Genomic DNA, 24,172 nt, shown 5'->3' on the forward strand with positions numbered 1-24,172 from the left:
AACCCAGTTGTGTTGTGAATGAGGGCTTAAGTGATACAGAATAGTTCTGCATCACTGGGTGAATTCTGCGACGAGTTTTGCAGAAAGTAGAGCACGTGGGTGTCCTGTCTTTCATGCTTTAGCATGGAGGCAACGAGTGAATGTGCTGTCATGCGTTAATGCGGAAGCAGCAGCTCGTGTGTTTCAGGAGTGAAGGAACTATGTGTTCTTGTGGAACATTAATGCAGTAAAATGTAGTATCTATAGTAGAAGAGAACCAACAATTGTTCCTGTCAAACTGTCAACATATCTTTTAAAATTGAAAATGAACTTTGTAAAGTTACATTATGGTGGTGCTGTGACTTCACTGTGTTCCAGTGTGTAGGTAAACAGCACTTGATTCAAAATTTTCGTGCTATGAGGATTTTGAAATGCTGGACCAGGAGTAATTAATCTCAAAATAAAATTCACCAAGTCTCCCAGATTATATAGTGTTTCTCTGAGTTCTGTTTTTTCAAGGTAAATGTTGAAGCAAACTTGTTATTCTATGTGCTTTCCTGTGGAATATCACTTACCAGCTTTTGTTTGTTTTTAGAGCATTCAACAGTGAAAGGAATACCTAGTGAGAGAAACAAAGAGAAAAAAGCAACCAGACCAGTACGGAAAGTGCAAAAACTGACACAGTTGTCAATTTCAGAGTCCAAGCAAGGTGACTATCTCTGCTTAGAGGGAAGGCTGTCTCATGCCCTTCAGAGATTAGTTTTGTCTCAAGAAATTAAAAATTTTAAAGCCTATTGCTTGCAAAGTCTTCTCAGATGTGCAACAGTGCTGTTGTAGTGTGCTTATAGACTGTATGCACCACTGGGGATATGTATGGTGTTACTGATTGGTTGGCTGTGCGTGCTTTTTTTGGTTTAGTTATCTGCTTTTCCACTTGCTGTGTGCACCTTACGGAAGCTGCTGAAGTATGTTGTTTCTCGGTGGGGGGGACACGACAGGTATCCTTAGGTACCTCTCAGCCCAACACAGACAAAAAGCAGTGATAGCTCTGTTCATTCTGGATCCTCCTCCTGTTTTGGTTATGTTGAAGCTGGTTAATGCTTGCTCTACCACTCAGGGAGTAATGCTGAGAGGAGGAGTGGAGATGATGTTAAAAAACTGTGCCAGTGGGACTTGCTGAGTTGCTGTCCTCTGCGAGGAGGGGTACAGTGAAGGCTGTTCTCTTGTACAATTTCTCAACGGAGAAGCAGAGAACAGGACGTCCTTCTGGCTCTTCTCTGGCTATTGTTGTTCTACACGCTGTGTCAAGTTGGTGCTGTTCCACACCTTCAGTTCTGGCTTGACCCCTTCCTAACATTTTCACTTAGTGAAAGAGTGTAAAAACATGTTCCCCAGCAAGTCTTACAAATCTTGATATTATAAAGAAATATTGATTTATTTTGCCAGTTAAGAATTTTTTACTTTCACTGTTGTCTGACATTTGTGCTGTCTATTAAATAAAAGTATTTAGAGATGACGATGTGAACAGGTTGCTGTAGAGCAGTGCCTTGTAGGAGAAAATGAAATGAACTGCTTGTGCAATTCTGTCAGTACTTCTTAGTTTTCCAGTAATGCTAATTTCTGATACTGTGTGTAGCAAAAGAATTAGGGATACTTCCACATCTGCTTTATATTTGGTTTTAATTTTCATACAAAGTAAGGAGTTATGACTGCAGTTGCACTACAGAGCTTATTTTTTTTCTTTAAACACATGCAAGGTTAGGCATCTCTCGTACCTTTTAAGGTTTTCTATCTCTCCTTACACACAGTGACCCATAATTGGCAAACACTTTTTGAAGAAAAAATACTGCTTTAAAAAATTGTTACAGACAATTTTTTTAGAGCGTGAATATGCGTTTCTGCATGTTGTAAATCATTAGGCTGCATGTGAGTATTTTGCGGTAGTGATTAAAAGTAAGTGATAAATATGGATTTGTTCCTTCCCGTGCTGATCAATTCACACTTAAGGAACTACACTAAACTAACTTACATACTTGTGAGAGTTCCAAGTGAGAAAGGAGCACAGATTGCTTCAAGTTTAAATGGCAATGGTTATTCTCCATAATGGATTAAATGTGAGGAGAATGATGGCCTGAAATCCCTAGAAGATAAAAAACAGATCGAAGTGGCATATCCGTGATGGTCCATCCTCCTCCAGTCACAGCAGTAAGAAACTGCTTAACATAGCCAAGGCTATAAATAGCCACAGCTCATGTTCTGCTCTGTTAGCGTGTTTTAGTTCAAACAGCTGTCTTGAAATGGAAGATGAGACTTTACACCACCTTTTTAAATGCACACAGAAGTAATTGAGAACAGTGACTTGGGCAAGAGAACCCCTTTGGCTGATAAGTCTCTTTCAAAGAGGCTTGTAGTGACATGTTTCAAGTGACAGATTTATAAAATACTTGGATAATTTACAATGCAAGCAAAGAGTACTGTTAGTAAATGGATGAATAGTGGGCTGCAGACTTCTGACTGAACAGATTTCCTCCTCCTGCTTTAAAATAACAAACAGAAAAGGGACTGGGGGGACTGAGTACTGGGATTGTCAAACCACTGTCTGTCTGCTGTCCTGAATTTCACCTGAAGTTGCTTTGTTACCATGTCTTCAATGTCCTGTTGGGCCCAGAGCGCAATCCCTGTTTGTGTGGCTGTAGTATTTTCATGCTGCAGTGTCTGGGTTTGTTCAGGCAGTGCTGTCAGAGGTAGAACCTGAAACTGAGTAATTAGAAATCGACTGCAAATTGTGTATTCAACTTAGGTACTTTCCTAGCAATAAAATATTGCTGAATGGTCTGACGGGTTATTAATAATTTTCTTTTTTTATATGATGCTTTTCTCCAAAGCTCTTTAAGGTCATTATTTCAAAGAAAAAAAAAATAATATTAGAAGTTAGTGAAATGCAAGGTGAGTTGAATAAACCTAGTGTTTAATCTGACCAATATTAGGTAAAGATGCCACTGTACTCAGTTTTTATAATTTAAGTATGTGCAGGATGATAAAAATAATACTAATAACATTTTAATTGGGTTTCTGTCACCTGCAAGGTAGTCTGCTCTTGCTTTAAGTATCACCTAATAGGGTTTATCTTAACTATTTTCAGTCATGGTACAGAAATCCCAGCTAGAGGACAGTGAGCTAGCATTGGCGTAGAACAACTGCTGCTTGGCATATTTTAATGTCCTCACAAGACACCTATCTCAGCAATTAATTACCCATAAACATCTCTAAAGTATAGGGGCTTTTCCTAGAATACCAGCTAAATATTCTTTTAATATGAAGGTGAATTGTTATTTATCTTCCACCTTTATTTTTTCTTATTATTACAACATTTTAGATCCTTTTATCTTTTTTTCTTATTCCCCCTCCTTGAGTGGAGATGAACAACTTCTCAGTTACTGTACAAATATTTCGCTTCTCCCCACTAACATTTGCTTATATGTTTCAGACTTGCGTAACCCTTTTTCCTTTTTTAAGTCAATCTTTGTAGGGCTTTAATGTGCTACAGTATGTGTTGGATTTTTATGTTGTGGTGCATAGGCATGAAACACTGGTAGTTGTGCGAGTCAGCTGTTGAGTGTCTTCATGGTACATCACCATTATGACTGTTTGGTGCGACTGCAGCCATACCATTTACACAGAACTAAATGGCACAGAAATGATTAATGCTTGCAATAAATACTTTTTTGATATGTTGCAACATCCATCTAGAGCTTGACTTTTATTTAATGCTTATTGTGCAGGTGGAAACTATGTAATAAATGCATCCTCCTGGCGGGAGGGACAAAAGCTAGTAAAAAAGATACTGGGTGCAGCTCCCAGAATAGAACAGGACAGAAGAGCTGTATCTAGTGACAGAACAGGACGAGAGAGCGCTGCCAAGTCTGGTAAGTTGCACTTTTTATCACTGGACTTTTTTAATTATACTTTATTATATAACGCTACATGTCTGCAGAATAAAGTAGACTTGTGAGATAGAATGTAAGTGGTCTCTTATTAAAATAACTCCTATTTTTAACCTGGAGTTTGAGGGGGGAAATGGGGGGAGATTTTTTCACATCCATGGTTGGGATGCTTAACCTCTTCCTGGGTGGATTATCAGCTTTTCTTGGTGTCATGGGAAGCCTGCCCTGCACATGTCACTTGAGGGGCAGTACGTGCTGCAAAGGTGCTCAGGAGCTCTGGAAAAGCTGGGGAATAGGTTGCAACCAAAAAAATGGATCACCTGCAATCTGTCTTTGCCTCTTGAAGCTAGTGGGGAAAAGAGTGGCTAGCAGTGGTCCACAAGTCAGATGAATTTTCCAGATGTGCTGCATATAATGCAGAAGCTATGGTTGGGGATCGCTGCTGTACAGGAATTGTGTTTCTTCCAGCTATATCACATCATTCATGTGCATCATAAATCTTCACTGATTTTTCCACCAGCCCTTTTCAGAATTTATCCAGAATCTCAGACAGGGCAAGTAAGGGGCAGTGGTAGCTGCTGTACTTCTTATCACTGTGAGGTGGTGCAGCTGGCAAGAGTATAAAGGGTGTGAGCTCAGTCTAAGCAAAGGCTGCTGTAATCGGACTGTGACACTGAGTGAAAGCACATTTAGAGTGACATCTGCACTTCTCCCTCATCCTCACTTTTTCAGCTGTTTCGGTGATGGCATTTAATTTTCCAAATTTGATTTTTACTTGAAACATTTGACAAGTCTTATTCTTTAGCAGGCTGTATTGGAAGGACAGGTTCAGATTCCAGGCTGGATATTACCCATAAAACCTCTTCAAGAAGTTCTCAAAGGTCGAGAAGTAAAGTACGGTCTGAGAATAATCTGAAGAAACTGGAGGCTGCTCTTCCAGATGATAACCAAGAACATCATGCCTCTGTAAATAAGGACTTCCTACCCATGGAGATACGTGGAATTCTCGATGACTTGCAGTTGGATTCCATGAGTATAAAGCAAGAGAAAGATGTGGAAAAGCAGAATCAGAAATCTGGTTTGCCTTCTCAAAATGCCAGGAGCCACAGTCCAACCAAAAGGAAACCGGACAAGGTAGCTGCCAGTGAGGAGCCTCAGGTGATCTCTAAGAAACGTCACTATGATACAGATGAGGTTCGTCAGTACATCATCAGGCAGCAAGAGGAGAGGAAGAAGAAGCAGAATGAAGAGAAGAAAGCACAAAAAGAGGCAACAGAACAGAAGAACAAAAGGCTCCAAGAGCTCTACAGAAAGCAGAAAGAGGCTTTCACTAAAGTGAAGAATGTGCCACCTCCTGAGCCTTCAGCAGCCAAACGGTTACAGGAAACCTATTCTAAACTATTGCTGGAACATACGCTTTTAGAAGAGCCACCTCAGCTGCCTACGGTGCAGGAAACACAGGTACAGCTGATTCACTAACTTAATGTGTTGCAGTTGATGGCAGGAGTAGGAGGTCACATGTTTAGGAAGGTCATGAGTTGTCCTGGTCTGGTTATCATTTAAGAAGGATACAAAGAAAACTAGCTTTTCCTGAAACATAGTGGTTTTGATCTGGACCCTCCTTGCCAGTGGCCACTTTTCAGCAGAGCAAGGCCTCCTGCAAAGGTGATTGAGATAATCTTTGTGTTATGAATAGTAGCAGAATTCTGGATATTAGCTAACAGCAGCTATAAAGGTTGGCTCTTAAGAAAACTTTAAACATGAGTCAAACTGTGATTTGAAGAGCTTTCTCTGAAGTTGCTTTCAGTGGATGAACTTCAGCAGCAGTGGGTTAAATAATTTTGCTAATCGTGAACTGAAAGAAGATTAATATATGGTAAAAGACTAATAGCAAGTTGATGTGTTCAGCTGAACTAGTTCAGTATGGGAGCAAAGCTTTTTCCCCAGTATATTCTGCTGAGGCAAAACCATAAATGTCTTGTGTTTTAAGTCTTTGCCTTGTCAGAGGGATGTGGTACTACGCTGAGAAATGTAAGCCTTTTCAATTTTAATGAGACAAGAGCTTCTAAACTCCTACAGGCTTTAGCAAATGCATTTTTCTGGTTGTCTTCATTTCTAGCCCAGACCTGGTTATCAACCATCTGGGGAATCCGACAAGGAAAACAAGGCTCAGGAGCGTCCTCCTAGTGCGTCTTCAAGTAGTGACATGTCGCTTTCAGAACCGCAGCAGCCGCTACTGAGGTGAGCTGTTGTGGGCCTTTTGAGAGAGAGGAAAATACTCCAGTCTTCATCTCTGATAGTTGATAATAGACTACGTTCTTCAGTTCATGTTCTAGTGAGAATAACTGTCTTTATGGCAACTGTGACGTTTCCTCACAGTTACGAGGAAGCTGATGCAGAAAAGCAGATGAAAATTTTGGATATGGGTATTTAGTGAGTCTGTAACTAAGTGAGTGGTGGTTGCTGTTAATCTTTTGCTGGCATCAAGGGGATGTGCATTTCATACTGGGAGACTTTTCCTCTGCCATTGCCATCGGGCAAGAGAAGCTGATCATACGAATACATCTGTTGTTGATTTTTATTATTTGCTTTGTTCAATATTTCTATTTATTCTATTGTCTTGGATTCAGGCCTTTAGTTACTGTCTCCAAAGTACCAAAACCCTCTGCTTCTGCTTGGAAACTAGCCTTTCCCGATTTTCTTCCATGCTGCTTTTCCCCATTTTTAGTTGTTCAGTGTATTGTCAAAGTTTCTCTTACTGTAAGACAAGGTGTCTAACCAAACACTTAAATATAAGGAACTAAAAATGACAGTTTCTTGCACATCCTTAGTATTCAATGTGCAAGTGTGTCTTCGTTTTTAGTTACATACTGAATGTCTGCTTCTTAAATACATACTTGCTTCATTATCTGTACCTTAACTTGGTCAAATCCATGCAGACTTTGTAAATTCAATGAGACCTGTTTCCTTTCTGGAAAAAGTTCAAGGAAGCACTAGGGATGCTATGTAGTACTGTGCTTAGAATAGGCTGCTAAACCGTATGGCAGTAAATATTGTTAGTGTAACATGGTAAGGAAAAAACATGTAGGTGCTAATAGTAGGGAAGAGATGAGACTTAAAGGGCTGCATAAGTTATTTGAAGAACCTCATAGTAAGCAACAGGTTTTTTGTGAGGGACTTTACAGGTTTCCTAGTATTCAGAATATGTGCAAGTGATGTTAGTGAAGGAACATCTCTGCAGAACTCCTGTCATGCAAGAGTGAGCTCTCTGAAAATAAGAAAAGATGTCTTGAAGAACTTCAAACATCCTTGTATTTCCAGTCCTCTTTTTGTTTGTTTCTCTTGACTATCCTAAGTGACAGCTCCAGTGAAACATGGGCTGGGTTAAACTGGAGGGGGAAGGCTGGAGCTAAGAAATTCCAAAGAAAAAAAAAAGTTTCCTCCCTTTGGAAGTCAGGAAACTTTTGGAAAAGTCTTACTGCTGCTGCTGAAAACACTCAGCTTGTTACCACCCTAAAACACACAGTACACCATAAACGGCAAATCACATTTGGAATGTGCTGGACGTTTTTTAAATAACATTCTGTAACTGTTTGCAGTCCCATTCCCTGCCCCTCTGATTCCACAAAAAAGTATTTCTTCCTGTAAAATACAGTAGGGGCAATGATACTTTCGTCTAAAACTTGTATAAATCATCAACTTAAGTGCTGACTTTTCATTTCAGGAGTGATTTGATGGAGCCTCCATGGGTACAGCCAGACAGGTTGAGCCCGAGAGTCCAGCTCTCTCACCCGCAAGCTCTTATGGGCTCAGCTGGAGGCCCTTGCTCCCAGCACTGGAGTATGGAGCAGATAGACCTTTTGTCAAAGGAGTGTGATGCGATGTTGGCAGGCAGGAGGACTCATGCTGCACCTGCGGGATCGCTGACCCTGATGCCTCAGCCATACCTGAATTCATCTGCTGCACAGCAGAATCTCTTAGTAAAACCTACTGCTAACCAATATAAGAGCAAATTAGATCGGATTGAAGCTTTGAGAGCTACAGCTGCTTCCCTTTCTAGCAGAATTGAAAGTGAAGCCAAAAAGTTGGCTGGGGCTGGTATCAATTATGGTACCATGTGGAACTCGGGCCATGAATTTATGCAAGAAAACCAGGATGATGGGCGGTGGGCAAAGGTTGTGAGTCCTCCTGTGAGAGAGGAAAATGAAGATGCTTTTGCAGCCAGAATTCAAAAAATGTTGGGTACCTGTGTGTCTCATACAGCCTTTGATGACAGCCTTCCTGGGGTAGGCAACCTTAGTGAATTTAAAAAACTCCCTGAGACGATCAGGCCTCATACTGATGCAGTCAGCCTTGTAATGAGGTCCCCCACTGCTAACAGGCGTGAAGAGGTACTAGGGCACTTATCTAAAAGGCAGAGTGACTCCCCAGGGCGTGAAAACCAGGCTTACACTCTGAATAAAGCTGCAATTCCTCATGAGTCCAGCATCGAATCCATCAGTGAAGGGCCTCTCCTGAGTGACGGAGGCCTCTCTGAAGAGGAGGGAGGCCAGCACAAACAGTTGCCACTGAAGATGCTGGAGACGTTGCAAGAGAAGGATTTCTGCATTCGGGAGAGAAATGCTTTTGAGCCCATAAAGGAGTTTCAGAAAGCAGCTGAGAAGTATTTGCCACTTTTCGCTCAGACAAGTGGCACACACAGCAAGGGACCATGGGAGGAACTGGCGAAGGGAAGCCCCCACAGTGTCATCAACATCTTTGCGAAAAGTTACCAGCTTCATGGAAAAGGTAAAAATGGAAAAATTTCTCAAAGCTCTTGTAAATTGCTGCTCTCCAGTGTTACTACTCCTTACACTTTATACTTCGCAGGTTAGGAATGTGCTTTTGGATGTCTCAAACATGAATCTGTGTAAGGTTTTCTCACTTTACTTTGGGATGATAAGTTATTTCCTCCTGCCTTCTTGTCTAAGGTAAAAAAGAGAAGGAAAAAACCCCGTACTTTTCAACTGGAAGAAGGTTATTTTTGTATTAGATTGCTCTGTATTTCTAGATCAATAACCAGTTCATATACTGGGCTACATGTATTAAGGACAGCCGTAGTTATGGAATTGTGAATGTAAAGTTTACATTTATTTTATCAAAAATTGCATACTAAATCTGAATTTCCCAGAACGCGTTTGGAAATGGTTCTGTCCTCCATGGAGGACAGATCCTCTGGATTGGAATGCGCATCCTTCCACTTTTATATGCACTCCAGATCATCTGTTATAACACATCATTCCTCTTTCAGTTAAGGCAGGAAGATGTATGCTTTATGCAGCACTTGTGTTACGGCTTAAACGAGTGCTTGCATGTATCCTGGTTTCTCCCTACACAAGAATAATACGGCTTTACTGTATTGTTAGAAACGTAACTTCAGTGGCTGAACCATGTGGACTTTCCTTTTGCATCTTTGCTCATATGAGTTACTTGATACTGTCTCAAAGTAGTGCAATAATTAGAGCTCCAGTAACAATATTGGATTTTGAAAAGGTAAGGTTTTGGTGTATCAGTAGGGAAAGTCTCTTGCTTAAATGAGCCTGTTTCAGGTGTTGGTGTCTTAGGGCATGCTTGACAAGTGCCTCATGCAGGACACTTCATTTGATTTTTGTATTTTGTACAATTTTATTCTTCATTTTATGAGTACTGTTCCTGTTGCCTTGAGTTCCTCATTTGGAGGAGGAATATTTTCGGAGAAGTTGATTTTTATCTTGTGCTTTTTCTTGATTCTTTTTTCCTTTATTTCCCTTAAAGATGATTGCATTTAAATTTTCTGCAGATGGCTCTACTCACAAGCACTGCGCTCTTCAAGAACGTTTTAGCTGGAGTGTGTTAATGGAGTATTCAATAATTTACAAGAAGAGGAAGACTGCATGTTGTGTTGCTAAAACTGCCATGGGATGGCTGTACTGTTGTTCTCCTGATGTTTGTGTGTTTGAAAGGAAGTCTATGTAACTCATGGTTGGGAGCATTTTAATTCCTGCAGCTTTATTACCTGCTTGATGCACATTTGCATTTGTCTTTTTTTTTTTTTTTTTTTGTCTTTTCACTTCTTTATCCACACTTCAGTGTTCGATGAAAGGTCGAATGGAGGGGCTGCCCTTCTGCGCCCTTTACTGCCTGCCATGAGCCCTCCAGAGAGTGTGGTTTCTTACGAAGATGATTTTGCCTCATCGCAAGGAAGTGGCACTTTAACAGAAAAAAAGATGGCACGTGACTTCAGGTAACTGTGTGTTAGGCTTCTTGTAAAAAATCAAAATGTAGAATTTGACAGAACATAATTAATACAAAATTTCACAATATGCTGGGTATCTTATGCTATGCTGTATTGTAATACTAGCCAAAGTGATGAGGTATTTCCTTGGGACCTTGCAGTTAATATAATAACCAGCATGACTGAAGTATTCCTGTTCTCTCTCTAATTTTTGTTGTTCTTCAGTCTGGCTGGGTAACTTTAGGTGAGGTTCTTACCCTTTGTAGTCAGGTGAAAATGAGTTCTCCAACTTGTGTGGCTGCTATAATGCTCAGCTAGTCAGTCATTGTAATTTAGAAAAGGGAAAAGATACCTGAAGGTGTTAAAAAATCTTCGGTACTTCAGAATTTTATAAAAAGCCTATGATTGCTTTCAGTAAGGGTTCAGTAATGCTTAGTAATAGATACATAAATTGTCTGTAAGAACTTCTAAAACCTTTTGTTCAGACAAAAATTTGAAGACTGGAAATCCTAGACTCTTCATATGACTGCTGAATTCATGTGGCTTCCTGAATTTTCTAACACCTCTTTTTTGGTAGTGAGATATACCTACGTCTTTTGGGCATCCTGGGGGAGGTCACAAGTACTGTGTTTATACTGGTGATACTTCACCTCAGAAGAAAGGAAGGTAAAAGGCACTTTCCACACTGAAACCATGTTGGTTGCAAGAAATGGTTTCTTTCAGATTAAACTTCTTGATAGGTCTTCTGTTGGTATTTAGTATATGATGCATTACCCTCTTTTTTGCAAATTCTTTGTAATCCTTTATGGAAAATCACTCATGTATGTGTCAATTGATGATATCTACGTGCCCAGAGATGATCTATAATTCAGTCATACTTGGAGTCCTTCTTATGTTGTTCAAGCCTGTAGCTAAATTGCTCGTAAGAGTTAGTGTTGGGGAGGATGGTTGTTACCCATCTTTTACTGTTTCATGTTACTGGAAGCATGTTTCATTATGTTCAATATCATGCTAAACTTCCTCGTGTTTTAGCTATCACAGTTTTTAATCTCAAAATCGATGCTTTTCAAGATGGGCTAATTAGTTTTATCTGTCTGTCTCTAAAGTGTGGTGGATTTCTTGTGCACAATGTAATGTGGGAGTTGGAAGTCCTTCACCACTGTCCATGTGCTCCTTTTTAGTGTTGCTGGCAGCAGCAGTTCAAGCATGCAGGAGGAAGTTCTGAGCAGGAAGTCTCCCCACGAACCTCGATCTGTAGAACTTGCTTCTCAGCATTCATCTGGACCACGGTCTGCAGCCTCTTCTCGCTCATCTGCTTCCTCTAAAAAGAGAGGGAAAAAGGAACGTAAGTGCTGTACTTGACTGTAGGGTTTTGGGTTTGTGGCAGGTTTTTTGTTGAAGGAGGTTTTAGGGTTTTCTTGTCATGAAAATTGCAGTCCTACTTATCTGGAAACTGTTATCTAATAGCGATAGTATGATTTATTTATTCCTCCAGTAATTCCTTCCTAAATTCTTTTTGACTCTGATTATTCTCTGACCTTAAAATAAAATAATCTAAAATTAAATAAGCAAGAGGTTGTTAACAGCATTGAAAAGTTTTCTTTTCCTAAACCAGCCTTCTAACAAATTAGTTAGTTTTAATATCATGTGAGAACTATCCTCAGATTCTGTACTGAGGAAATTCCAGTAGGCTGCTGAGAAATCAGAGTTCGGGCCACATTTATGAAAGCAACAACAAGTTTGCCTGTATGCTTCATCTTTGGATCAAAGGCAGTTTTTATAAGCGCACAAATTAATAAATACACTTATTCCTATGGTAACTTGTATATTACAAAACCATGGAGAAACTTGAGATTTGGTATACTCTCACTAGATCAGCAGTGGATAACAAGAAAAAGTTAGGTTTAAAGCCAATAAAAGGATGAGAAAAATAGGATTGGCAATTCCAAATAATCTCTTTTCCTCTTTTTTCAAAACTCTCTAGCTTACCCAAAGAAAGCTAGGCTTTATTCTGGTTATCAGTATCGAGAAGTCAAATGTGTATTTTCTTTAGATTAACAGATAGTGTGCTGAAATGAAAGCTGAATGACAGTTTTGTTGGCACTGGACACAATATGCAGAAGAGAACTTGATCTCCTGCTGGAAGCTGCCAAATTTATGTTTCTTGCTTGTTGGATTTGTAGACTTCTCACTCAAAGGCATCTTTAATTGAGGAAAAAAATTCTCAATTATTTGTTTTGGGGCTCTTGATGGTCAGGTAGTCATAAATAGAATACCAAATGTAAACCTTAGGCAATGTTGTTATTTCTTAGGGTTGGACTCTTTCAATGGAAGTTCTCACCACTTTTCTGCGGAAGAAGATAAAAGGCTTTCTGAATTAGACTGGGGAACCCAACAAGCAAAAAAATCCTTATCAAATAGCAGAATTTCTAGTAAAGATCATGAGCAGAGCCCAGATACAGACAGCACACTGGAAAACTTGTCTGGACACTCCCTGATGAGGTAACATGAACATTATAAGACTGTATGCAAATATAAGCTTGGTAGCCTTATGGCATGTTATCAAAAATGGCACTGTATTTGGATGTGCAAAGGGAGAGTAACAGAAATGATCAAATGTTAGTAAGATGGCAATGCAGAAAATGTTTTTTTTAATGACATTCAAATTTTTTTCTCTTTTTTTCTTCATTTTTAAGTGAAATTAAATTTTTCATATTTTAAATACAAAAGCCTAAAGTAGGTGGCTGTACTAAGAGAAAATACAAAACAGTGATTCCTTTCCAAATGACTCCTCTGTTTTTGTAAGGATAACTGGCTGATACAGGTGTCTTGTCAGGTTCAGTACCTTAAGCATTGAAATACAGTTTTCATTTTCCACTTCTCAAGCGGTATGTAAGAAGGGAGGAGCAGAGTGGGGGAGGAGGGAGGAATAGCTGGTCAACCTATTAAGTTATCTTGCCCTTTTCAGTGGGATCCACAGACATTTTTGGCTACGCTTGTGTTCAGCTAATATTCATAAGCCTATGCAGCTCTGTGAGTTGATGCTTTTTGAGAGGTGAACTAATCCTCAGAAAAGAGTGTAGACTTATGTGGGTGACTTTCACTGATAATCCAGTATTGGATTTGAAAGGTCCTGTGACCTCCCAAGATGTGCCAAGTAAAGCAAAACATCTTCCTAAGGGATTTAAGAAGCCGCTGTTAATCTTCTTTGGCTTAATAAAATTGGAATATTAGATTTAAGAAGTGTCTGCATTATTTTCTGTGTGTTTAAAAGAAGAGATGTCTTTAATTTTCTCTTGAGCAGTGTTGCTGTAGTATTTTACTAACTGTTTAAGTGAAGTTTTGGCCTTCAAGCATTTCATTGCATTTTAAGTGAAAGAGATCGAGACTCAGGGCAATGGCTTATCTCATTCAGATGCATCCACATGCTGATAGTAACCTGTTTACTGTTTAAAAATACTGTTCATTGTATTCTGGTACCAAGTTATTGCCCTAATATCCTGTGAGTAGAAGCTCTTCACTCAGCCTCTCAAAACAGATGTGTGAATGCACATGCAGATGAGCGCATCCTGACTTTCTCATGCCAGGTTCCTAACAGGAGGCATTGAAACTGTTTGTCTGGCCCTGAAGAACATGTAGATATGATGTTAATATTTTTTCTGTGTGTGTATGTGTGTGTCCCTGTGCTAACTAGGTTTAATACTTGGCGGGGGGGGGGGGGGGGGGGGGGGGGCGGGGGAATAGGGTGCTCTAGAAACTTAACCTGAAACTGGGATATAGGTACAAAACCCATCTCATGAGCCCATTTCCTAAAGGCAGACTGGGCCTGTGCAAACAATAGAAGACTGTATCTTTTGCATGGATCTGTTTGGTGTGTATTAGTGGAAGAACTAGGTTATTGCTTTATTGTCTTATCAAATGGCTGGACTTAGGTGAATATTGACTCCTTCTCTTGTTTTGCTGCCAGTTTCTCAGATAAGGGAAGATCCCAGAAGACACCGACTTCTTCCCCATCTCCTGGTTCCCAAAAAATGTTGCAGTTTGATTCTATAGGCAATACAGCTGAAAGAGTCAAGTCACCTGCTGGCTTTTCTGGAAGTACAGCGTCAGGGCTGAAGCCTAATGTAGCCTTCCCCGACTTGAGTCTGGGGACTAGCAGGTCTGCAGCAGGAGCAGCCTCAGCGAGTGGTGAGTTGTTTTGGTAAAACCATACCACTCCCAGAGCAGGGGAGGGGTGGGTTTCCCCCTTTATTTTTTGATGTGGGGCACTAAAGTCTGTGGAAGTTGACTGTTAAGTTTTATCCTGCAGGATGTATGCGCTTCTCCCCTGCTGGTCTTCAGCATCGTTTGTCAGCAGAATTGAACTACCTCAGTGCTATTGAGGAGTCTGTACGACAGCTTACTGATGCAGAACGAGTACGAGGCATATCACTTGCCCAGCAGGAGAGTGTTTCTTTGGCTCAAATTCTGAAGGTAATGGAAAAATACTTCCTTGTCTTAACCTTCCTTTAACCTTCCTTTTTTTATTTTGCAAGAAAATCAATCAAATTAGGGCAAGTTACGCTTTCCTTAGCAATGCAGAGAAATCATGATGGGTGCGACGGGGCATCTTTGATGTCCAATTTGTAGGATTAATGCCTATTATCTTTCTTATTTTAAGTTGACACCAAGAAACTGGTGACTCTAGATTGTGTCACTAATGTACCATTAGTGGGAATTGCTGCTTTGGTTGTGTACTTCAGTAAAATGAAAATTTTATTTTGGGTCCCAGTGCCATGCAGTGTAGTTGTTCAGGCAGGATCATTTGTCTTACTCCATTAAAAGGATATTTTTGGTTGAAATTTCTTTACGTTGACAAGATTGCTTGTTCTAGTTTGTTGAGTTAATTGGTCTTTAAGTCCTCTTTCTTTCTACACTGTGGTGGAAGAGTATGAGGAATATGCATTATTTACCGTCTGCGTAAGAAGGGAGTGTCAGTTGGTAGGCTGAAAATTTTACTTTAGCAGAAGAGGCACCACCAGTAGAGTAGGTCTAGATCTTTCAGAGGTGGATGCAGCAAGTGGCTAAGGCAAAAAAGGTCTTTTCGTGTAACCTGCATGATTAAAACTTGTTTTTCTGATCCGTAGGCACAGCAGCAGCGCCATGAACGGGACTTAGCTCTTTTGAAAATCAAGGCTGAACAAGAAGCTCTAGAAAGTCAGAGACAACTGGACGAGGCAAGGCAGAAGGCAGCTCAGGTAATGCTGCCCTTCAAAAAATGTGGAGTGTATAACAGGCAAAATGCTGTAAGTAAATTCATGCCTACAAGTATTCTTAATTTGAAGCTGTAAACATCATGAAAGTGCTGAAGGGGTTTAACATAGCTGAAAAGAGCTCTTAGGGGCCAATTTCAAACTTTTCTTCATGTAGGTTTTGAGACATAAAGCTGTAGTTATTATAACTAGAGAATTCTGAGGAGCTGAACTGGCTGTGTTTTCTGCATAGGTCCATGCAGAGTCACTGCAGCAACTGGTCCAGTCACGGCAGGAGGCTGTACAAGAGACCCCCTGCAAGGCTGCAACCAAGCAGGCAGGAACTGTACTTGGCACTGCAGATGCTCCTCACCAGATTCGTGAGGTAAGGTCCTGAGTGAAAGAAAAAAGCTGTTATAGTTTCAGTATTATTTTGGATACTTTTATGCCTCTATGTTATGTTCAGTGTCAGTGCAACTTAACGTGACAAATGATAGGACTTTAAAGGAGCTTTTCTGACATCATTACTTAGAAGTCCGTCAGCAGCCTTAAATCCATGTTCACTATTCTTATGATCTTCCAGTTAATGAACTGTTAAGAAGCTTGTTCTTCCAGGGTAGATTGATGGAAGTGAACACATCAGCTTGAATTTGTAAGAGTTGCGCTCCACCGGGGGTTGATCCTGTATCTATTTCATATGCAAATCAAATTGGAAAAGCAGGGAAATAACAATTTTGCTTACTTCTGAAGGTAGGGGACCAAAAAATAAAAACAAAATAAGGAAGGGGGAGATCCTCAGCAGAGCTCTTAACTTGATACAGAGTTTCAAGGCTTTTTGAGTGTCTGTTCTTGTGGTATACAGAATATTTATTAGTTGTCTGTTTTGTACATTGGTTTATCAGTTTGCATATTTGTTGTTCCCTGTTCGTAGCAGCTGCTTCACTTATAGGTAAAAAACACAGTTTTAAAAAAAACCAACTAATTCAAACCCACAGAAGAAATGCTTTTGCTTCTTCCTAGTTTAGCAGTCATTAGGATTAGGGTTAGGGATGGAGTGGAGAAGGCTGATGAGTGGGAACGTAACTGTTCACAGTTTACACACATGATGGTGCTTAGCAAGGCTGGTTTTATGATGGGTAATGGGACTGTAGAATAATACTGATGTACTTGTTCTAGGCTTTGAAACGTGAAGTTTAAATAATTTTTGAATGGACAAGAATGGGTTAGGTTAAAGAAGCAGAAAAGCTCGGCCATCTCAGATACATGTAGTAGTTGTTGGTAGTAGGTAGTGAGGTCTTGGATAAAGACAAATATTTGTAGTTTATAGAGCTGAAGTGGGTAGAAACCAATTAAGAAACAAAGTAGAAGAAACGGAGACAGCTTTTATTTGGTATAGAGTTTTAATTGCTTGGCTTGCTTTATGTTTGAAGTCCAAGAGTAAGTGGAGCAGTTGATGAGGACCTGGTGATGGGCTAGCAGAGTAGCTTTTCCATCCATGTTCAGAAATGACTTCTGATATTCAGTTGAAAAAACATTTATTTGAACTGGAATGCAGCAATGGAAATGCCAGTTACCAATGTGCTAGGAATATTTTTGGATGTACTCTGTAATTGTTTATGTGTAAAGGAATGGAGTTTTATCTTCTGCAAAAGAGATAATGTAGCATGCTACTATACAAGTTTGTTTGCTTAAGAGTTGACTGTCGTAGTAATGAAGGAGAAAACAGTGGGTGATGTATACAGACAATCCAATTTAAAAAAATACTACTTGTTTCTATAAAATTTGTATATGTTAATTGAAGAGTTAACAAAGAAACTCACTATGTGTATTGGAAGTTATTGAAATACAGGTTATTCCTACCTTTAATACCAACCAGAGTTCCCTGCTCTGCAAGACACAAACCCTTGAACAAGAAGAAAAATACTAAATTCTAAAGCTTCTGAAAACCAGTGTTATCTGCTGTGGTTTCTGAAGTTTTTGGCAGTCACTGTGTACCTGACTAGAAACATACATTAAAAAGGATAATTTATGGCTATCCATTTATTTTAATGCTGCCAGTTTTAGACCTGACAGTTTGCATGGTATTGGAACTTAAACTTGTTGCTTCCTTTGGAGTGGAAAGAATACTTCTTGCTCTTTGGGCAAGATACACTTCAAATGAAGAAGAAAACATTGTTTCTGCCATTTGTGTGTTTTGGGTTTATTTTAAATTAATTCTAATGGTAAGTCGGAATGTTTTATTATGTAGGAGTCATTCTACTTATCAGAGTTTGGTTAAGTTGATTACAATGATATAAGTAGTATCTTGCATGTTTCATGTCAATAACTGCACTCTTCATAAGTTAAAGAATATGTATTTAAAGAGCAATAAGCACCTCCTACAACCAAAATTGACATGTATGTTATTACAAATCATCTTAAAACCATGTCTTACACGTTCCATAAATGCCTGTAAATTTGTTCAGTAAATTGCCTGTGAGAGTGAATATTCTCTCTTTCAAAAACATTTTGATGCTGATAAGCTCATTGTATTTCTTTGATTTTTATTGTGCTCAGATGACAGAGTTAGCACGAACCCAGATCTCAGATCCTGTGAGTGCTCCAGCTGCTCCAGTCACCACCTTGTTTGACCACCAGCGACAGCATCATTCAGAGTTCATGAAACAACTGAGAGCTCTTACTGATACGAACAGGTTTTGCCTAATGTTTCACATCTTGGGAAGGGGGAAGTAAAAATTGTTAGGTTTTGCTTCACCTATTCTTGAAGAAAATTTTAAGATGTTCTGAGTGAGAATTTAAGAAGAGTTTAGATTCCGTCTTTATGGCCTTAATGGTGTATGCCAGAGGTGACATTAACTGATTCTGTGAAGCTCTATATAGAAGAGCAGAAAAAGATGTTCTAAATGTTTTGTGGAATAATGTAACTAGTCTAAGCTGTGATCTTTTCAGGAATTTATAGTAAACTGATGAAAGCTTGTGAAAACTCTATTATTCTTTGGTTTAAGACAATGCAGATTTGCCCAAAATGCTTTTCTTTCTCAGGAAATGTGAGTCTGGTGCCATATCACAAGGTAAAGAGGAGACGGGTGACTCAAAACAGACATACTCACCAATGTTTGATAGTTATTCAGAATCCTCAAGGTCAAAGGTTCATGATCAGAGGTAAGAAGACTTTAGATTACACAGGGGTTTTTTTGCTATAAATAAGACTAAAGTACAAAGGACTATCAAAATTCCTTCCAATATTTTTTTTAAAAAGAGGGAAAGTCAATATTAAACCTTTCCAACAAGTAAAGTTGCCTTATATTCCAGAGCTTGAAGGTTTACATGCCTACCAGAATATGCTTTGTCTTTTTAATTAGAAGTCCTACCACACTGTGGTCAGCAGTGTAATGGTATATTGCGTGTTAGTATCTTCAGTTTTGTATTTGTTCCAGTTGGACACTTTTCTCTTTCGTAACGTAGGAATAGTTGAGTTCCACATGTACTTTCTCATTCAGCTGAATTAGCAAGAGTCTAGCAAGCCAGTGAAGGGAAAAGGTTTTTCTGTATATCTGGAATACAGTGTCCAGTTTTGAGCTCCTTGGTAAAGAGCAGACATTGACATGCTGGCACAAGTCTGGTGGGGAACCACCAAGATGGTTAGGAGGCTGGAGTCTGTGATGTAAAAGAGAGGCTGAAGGAACTGAGCTAACTTAACCTAGAAAAGAGAAGGCTTGAGGGTGCATTGATCTAGTTGCAGTATCTTAAAGGTGGGTCGTTAGGTAAAACAAGGCTAGACTCTTCTTGGAGGTGCACAGTGAGATGACAAAAGGCAATGGTGACGGACTGCAGAAAGGGGAAAATCATTGGGGAAAAAAAAAGTGCTCCCTGTGAGAGTGGTCAAACACCAATGGGGGTGTAGGGAGGTTATGGGATCCTCTGTCCTTGCAGGTGTTCAGAACTTGGGATGTGGCCTTGGCTTTGATTGGATGTAATACCCTCAGAAATTGTTGGGCTGAGACGATTCTGATTTCTGTGCTGTGGCCTACTTACATACTTATATTGTGTCACCTTTGTAACCTAAAAGTCACTTTAAGTCTCTGTTTATCTGAGTCTTTTTCCCTGTCCCAAATACGCGCATTTTGTGCCCTTCACATTTTTTTCGGTATCTTTTTGAAATGGGCTAGAATGAAAATGCGGTGCAGGCACCTGTAGAGCTGCCTACTCTAACGTGCATTACTTTCTGTTCTGTTCTTTGTGTATCTGGCCATTTTGTTAGGGGTTTGTTTTTTCTTCACTGCTGCTTTGCACTGGCTTGAGATTTTACATGAAAGGCCTGGAGTATTGCTTGTCTGAGGTTTAGATTTGACTCATTTCTGCTGTTGCTTTCCAGTATCTTGCCTGTGTTTAATACTGAATTTTAGCTTTTTGTTTCCTTTTCGCTTACGTGATCTAGTTAGGTCCTGTGAAGTTTCTCACAGCCCTTCTCTGATCTTGACCAGCTGGAATGATTTTATCCTCTGTAGTTCTTCTGATTTAAAACAATATCACTGTCTCACTCTTACTTTAAAAAAATGTAAGGAGAGATGTTTGCAATGTTTTATCATCAGTACTCATTGCCAGGTAGAGGGTGTGCCTACCTACAAACCACTTGCATCCTGAGGTAGAATAAAAATAACAAGTTCCATTGTCAATCAGCAGCTTGATGAGGCTTGGAATTTTGAAGTAGCTAAGCTGCGCTTTAAAAACAAAGCCAAACCCTCTGCATGCCAATTATTGCTGGGATGTTAATCATGGTATTTACAGTAGTAATGTAATATAAATATTTTGAAACGTGCAAAGCAATGTTTAAAAAACCATATCTCTTGATAACACAGTAGTACCAGCAGCCGCCAAGAGAGTCCTTCAGTTCCTTCTTCGAAGGAGAATGAGAAAAAACTTTCCCGTCGTGAAAAGATAACTAGCAGTATTGAAGAGCAGGCTCATACTGGTGTGGACGATTCCTTGCCAAGTGATAGTATTTTATCACTGCCAGATGAAAAAGGTTAGCTGTATTGTTTGTGTGTGATGAATGTGAAGGTATTGAGAGGGGGAGGGAGATGCTGTTTCAGAATTAGTTTGTGAAATAAATGAGGGAATATGGGTGGAGAAAGTAGAGCCCCAGGGGAATCGGTAGCCTCTTAAGAGGTAACAGAGGATGGCACAGTGAGATGGGAACCTTTGAAATCCTACACATCTGAGTGGTGGAGTCTGTGGGTTATTCTGCTTTCTGCTGTGCTAGTTATAGCCAGATGTTCGCTTGCTGAATACACAGGCTGAATGCCAGCTGTTTCAGCAGTCCCAGAAATGTGTTTACACCTGTGTCCAGAAGTCTGTTAGGCCTTTTGAAGCTAGATAACAGTGTTTCATGATGTCTTCGAACTCATGGTCACTCTTTTCTAAAAACACCAATTTTTCTGCATTAGTTATCTTCCTGTCTTTCTTGCCCCCGTAACCTCACTGAGATGAGAGAGTTAAAACTGCATTCATGATACATACCTGAGCATAAAACCACTTCTCTGATTTCTCCCTTAGATTCTGCTTCTGTTGCAACAGAGTATTCCCTGAAATTTGATGAGTCCATGACAGAGGATGAGATTGAGGAAAAGTCATTTCGGTCTTTGCTGCCCTCTGAGAGTCATCGCAGAAATAACTTGGAGAAGAAACGGGGTAATCGTGATGATTCTGATGAGGAAGTCTCCCCAGAGAAAACAGCTCTGTCATCTATCAAGGTGGGTTAAGCAACCATAGTTAAGGTAAATTAACTGAACTGAAATAGTTAAGCTGATGAGCTTCAAGTGAGCCATTTGTGGTTGTCTTTACAAACTTTAGGACTCTTTTCTCCTTGTGGTTCTCTGAGCATCTCAAAGCTTAGAGTTGTGTGAATCATGCTGTATGTCACTGTTCTACACATGTGATGACTTGACTTACGAAACAGTCCATCCAGGCCTCTACCTGTTCACTTGCGGCTTTGGAGGAGTGACTTTTTGAGGCAGGTTATAAAAGCCCAGTGGATTAAGTCTTCCTACTATGCTTACACGCAGCTAGGAAGTACAAGAAGATGCTCTCTGGCCCAAGAAGGGATATCCCAAAACTGTCATGCAGCCCAGGGCAGAAAAAGCTGGTCTGCACAAAGCTCAGGTGTAAGAGGGGAAGCTGGTTTTCCTCTGTTTTTGTGTGTGTGTGTGTACATGCACACTTCGTAATTGAAAAAAGCCTTGGAATTTCTGTGTTACCAAAACATGCCAAATTTGTCTTGCCTTCTAGGACCTAAGCATGCCATTCTCAGGGGGGCAAGATAGTTTCTCTAAATTTACTATGGAGATGGTAAGACAGTATATGAAAGAGGAGGAAATGAGAGCAGCTCATCAGTCCTCACTGCTTCGGCTCCGGGAGAAGGCTCTGAAAGAGAAGACCAAGGCTGAATTAGCTTGGCTGGAACACCAGAAGAAGTAAGGCAGCTCTGATGCTGACTGACCCTTTTCTTACACTTTTACTTGAATTTTTTTTGTAAGATTTTGCTTCCAGCTCACCTCTCCCTTATAAAGTATCAATAGTTGAACTAATCTGACATCAGTAATCTATACAAATGTTATTGTCACTTGGAAAGAACAGAACCCAGTTTGTAAGTGTGCTTTGATGTTTACATTGAATATGGTCTGATAAAAGAGAATTTTCTTGAAACAGCAGAAGGTCAGATATTTGTCAGTCAGAGAAGGTAGTCCCAGCCATTAATCTGCAAGTCTTAACTCAAGAAGCTGTGACACCGTCAAAGAGACCTCCATTAGCTTGTTGTCTGTCTGAGGTTGTTTTGGTTGACTCAGGCCAAATTTTGTGAATCTGGATGTGTGTTGTACTTCATGATTTGTTTCCAGCCTAACATATACTTTGTCCTGAAATGCTACTTGCAGTACTGAGTGATACTACTGAACAGTGGTGGCCAGATTTAACCAATAATACTTTTCCGTGGTCACTCTGCATTGTTCACCAGACGTTTTCTTCTAATTTCTTGTCATTATGGCTTTGACAAAGGATTGTGAGGTAGTGACTACCCAAGTGACCTTCCTTGGGACAGGACTTGCTCAAATGGTGAGCATGCTGCCTCTCCAGAGTTTCTACCCATTTATGTGACATCTCATTTCACCTGACCTTTTAACTGTGCATGTCTAACTACACAGTACAAAATATTCCACTATAGAATATGCTAACAATTAAATACAGGCATATACTCTTCTGCAAGTTAGGAAGAGTCAACTTTTTTTTTTTTACTTTAAAGAGTAAAATGCTCGTGGTTGTGCACTTTTTCCTTATTTAATCCTTTCCTCCAAACTATTTGCAGGCATTTGCGAGACAAGGGAGAGGATGATAAGATGCCTCCTATTCGAAAGAGGCAGCGTGGTCTGCTGCTCAGATTACAGCAGGAAAAGGTAACTGATGCCCTCTAGGAAAATCCTGTTGAAACCCCCGTATAGCCATTAAACATTTCAGACACTGTAAAAGCTAAGAATTGAGAGCTCCATACCAGGCTTTTGGATAGGAAGCTAGCAGTATTTCTTACCAGTAAGTTTTATTCACGTTTCTGTAGTACTTAACACTTCGTTTTAAAGGGTCCTTCTGTATCAATAATCTCACTGGTTGAGACTTTAAAGTATGCATAGATCTGTTCTTTGCTGCTGAAGTCCAGGCTAGTTACTTCATCATGTAATTGCAGTAATTTTAAACCCATAGCGGACACTGTGGCAGCTTTAGAGTGTGTTCTTGAAAGCTGTCTGTCACAATTCTTATGCTTAATCTTTCATACCTAAAAGGCAGAAATTAAGCGTCTTCAAGAGGCTAACAAGGCTGCTCGGAAAGAGAGACAGCTGATCCTTAAACAGCAGGCAGAAATAGAACGAATCCGTCAGACTACAATGAAACTGCAGGAAAAACTAAAGTCTGCAGGAGAAAACAAGCTGGTAAGTGTTCAGTACAGAAGCTGGAGTCCTGCCTCTCTGATCGTGGTGTTTGACTTCAGTGTTTAGAGGAATGGAAAGTTAAGAGATTAGAGCTATCACTTGGAAGTTTTGTCTGCCTCAAACGATCTCATCCTCTTTATCTCAGCAATTTTGTGTTTAATTTCTTTGAAGTATTGTTTAAGGAAATGTATTTGGAGTAGTTATAAAATGTTTTGCTTTAACTGTGCAGTAGATGGTGTTTGTTAATTCTCAAGCTTAACTAATGACTTCGAGAACATCAGTATTTTGATGCTTAGATCTCTTAGGCTCTGATTTTGTTTGATTATTTATCAGACCCCAAAGAACTAAATGTTAGCACTAAACCCAAAATTGCTGCTTTGTGTGTATGTTAGTGTCACTACACTAAGTTTCTTGCATCTCCATTACGAGATGGCAAGATGGGATTTTGTAACTGTCTGCCTTCTTACAGAATTTTGAGGAGACACAAGTTGAACAGTAGTAGTAGTATAGAAAGGATTGGTTTCCTGTTTAGGTAACTAAATTCTGCTGGACTTTTTTGTTCTAGATACAGTTAAGGGAGAACTTAAATTACAGGGGGAAAGGGTGTACTAAAATACTTTATGTCAAATTAAAAGGAAGTGGGAAAATGAAGTTAAATCTGCAGGTGGACAAACTTACCTGAAGTAGTATTTGATGTAATTTGGGGAGAAGGTGAATTAACACAATTTTTAAGATGATTGTAAAATAACTATTCTTACTTTTAGTGTTGCTTTTTTTTTTTATTAACAA

At 39.7% G+C, this 24,172-nt stretch overlaps 1 protein-coding gene across 8 annotated transcripts in view; it reads left to right on the plus strand.

Annotated features, from left to right (window-relative positions):
• The window catches only part of CEP350 (centrosomal protein 350), a 76,476-nt gene that overhangs the window by 21,548 nt on the left and 30,756 nt on the right, over positions 1-24,172 (plus strand). For 4 of the 8 annotated variants that reach the window (XM_055725118.1, XM_055725117.1, XM_055725122.1 and 1 more), the window contains 19 exons: positions 575-688; positions 3,762-3,905; positions 4,729-5,384; positions 6,043-6,164; positions 7,648-8,711; positions 10,032-10,185; positions 11,358-11,521; positions 12,489-12,678; positions 14,144-14,364; positions 14,486-14,649; positions 15,303-15,461; positions 15,661-15,792; positions 17,964-18,100; positions 18,450-18,569; positions 20,267-20,433; positions 20,964-21,160; positions 21,696-21,880; positions 22,768-22,855; positions 23,237-23,383. In XM_055725118.1, the coding sequence (XP_055581093.1) occupies positions 575-688; positions 3,762-3,905; positions 4,729-5,384; positions 6,043-6,164; positions 7,648-8,711; positions 10,032-10,185; positions 11,358-11,521; positions 12,489-12,678; positions 14,144-14,364; positions 14,486-14,649; positions 15,303-15,461; positions 15,661-15,792; positions 17,964-18,100; positions 18,450-18,569; positions 20,267-20,433; positions 20,964-21,160; positions 21,696-21,880; positions 22,768-22,855; positions 23,237-23,383 (4,325 nt within the window). The remainder of the gene's footprint in view (positions 1-574; positions 689-3,761; positions 3,906-4,728; positions 5,385-6,042; positions 6,165-7,647; positions 8,712-10,031; positions 10,186-11,357; positions 11,522-12,488; positions 12,679-14,143; positions 14,365-14,485; positions 14,650-15,302; positions 15,462-15,660; positions 15,793-17,963; positions 18,101-18,449; positions 18,570-20,266; positions 20,434-20,963; positions 21,161-21,695; positions 21,881-22,767; positions 22,856-23,236; positions 23,384-24,172) is intronic. The other 4 variants (XM_055725120.1, XM_055725123.1, XM_055725119.1 and 1 more) reach the window with 3 other exon arrangements.

This window comes from Falco cherrug, chromosome 12, assembly GCF_023634085.1.
Source record: "Falco cherrug isolate bFalChe1 chromosome 12, bFalChe1.pri, whole genome shotgun sequence".
Taxonomy (NCBI): Eukaryota; Metazoa; Chordata; class Aves; order Falconiformes; family Falconidae; genus Falco; species Falco cherrug.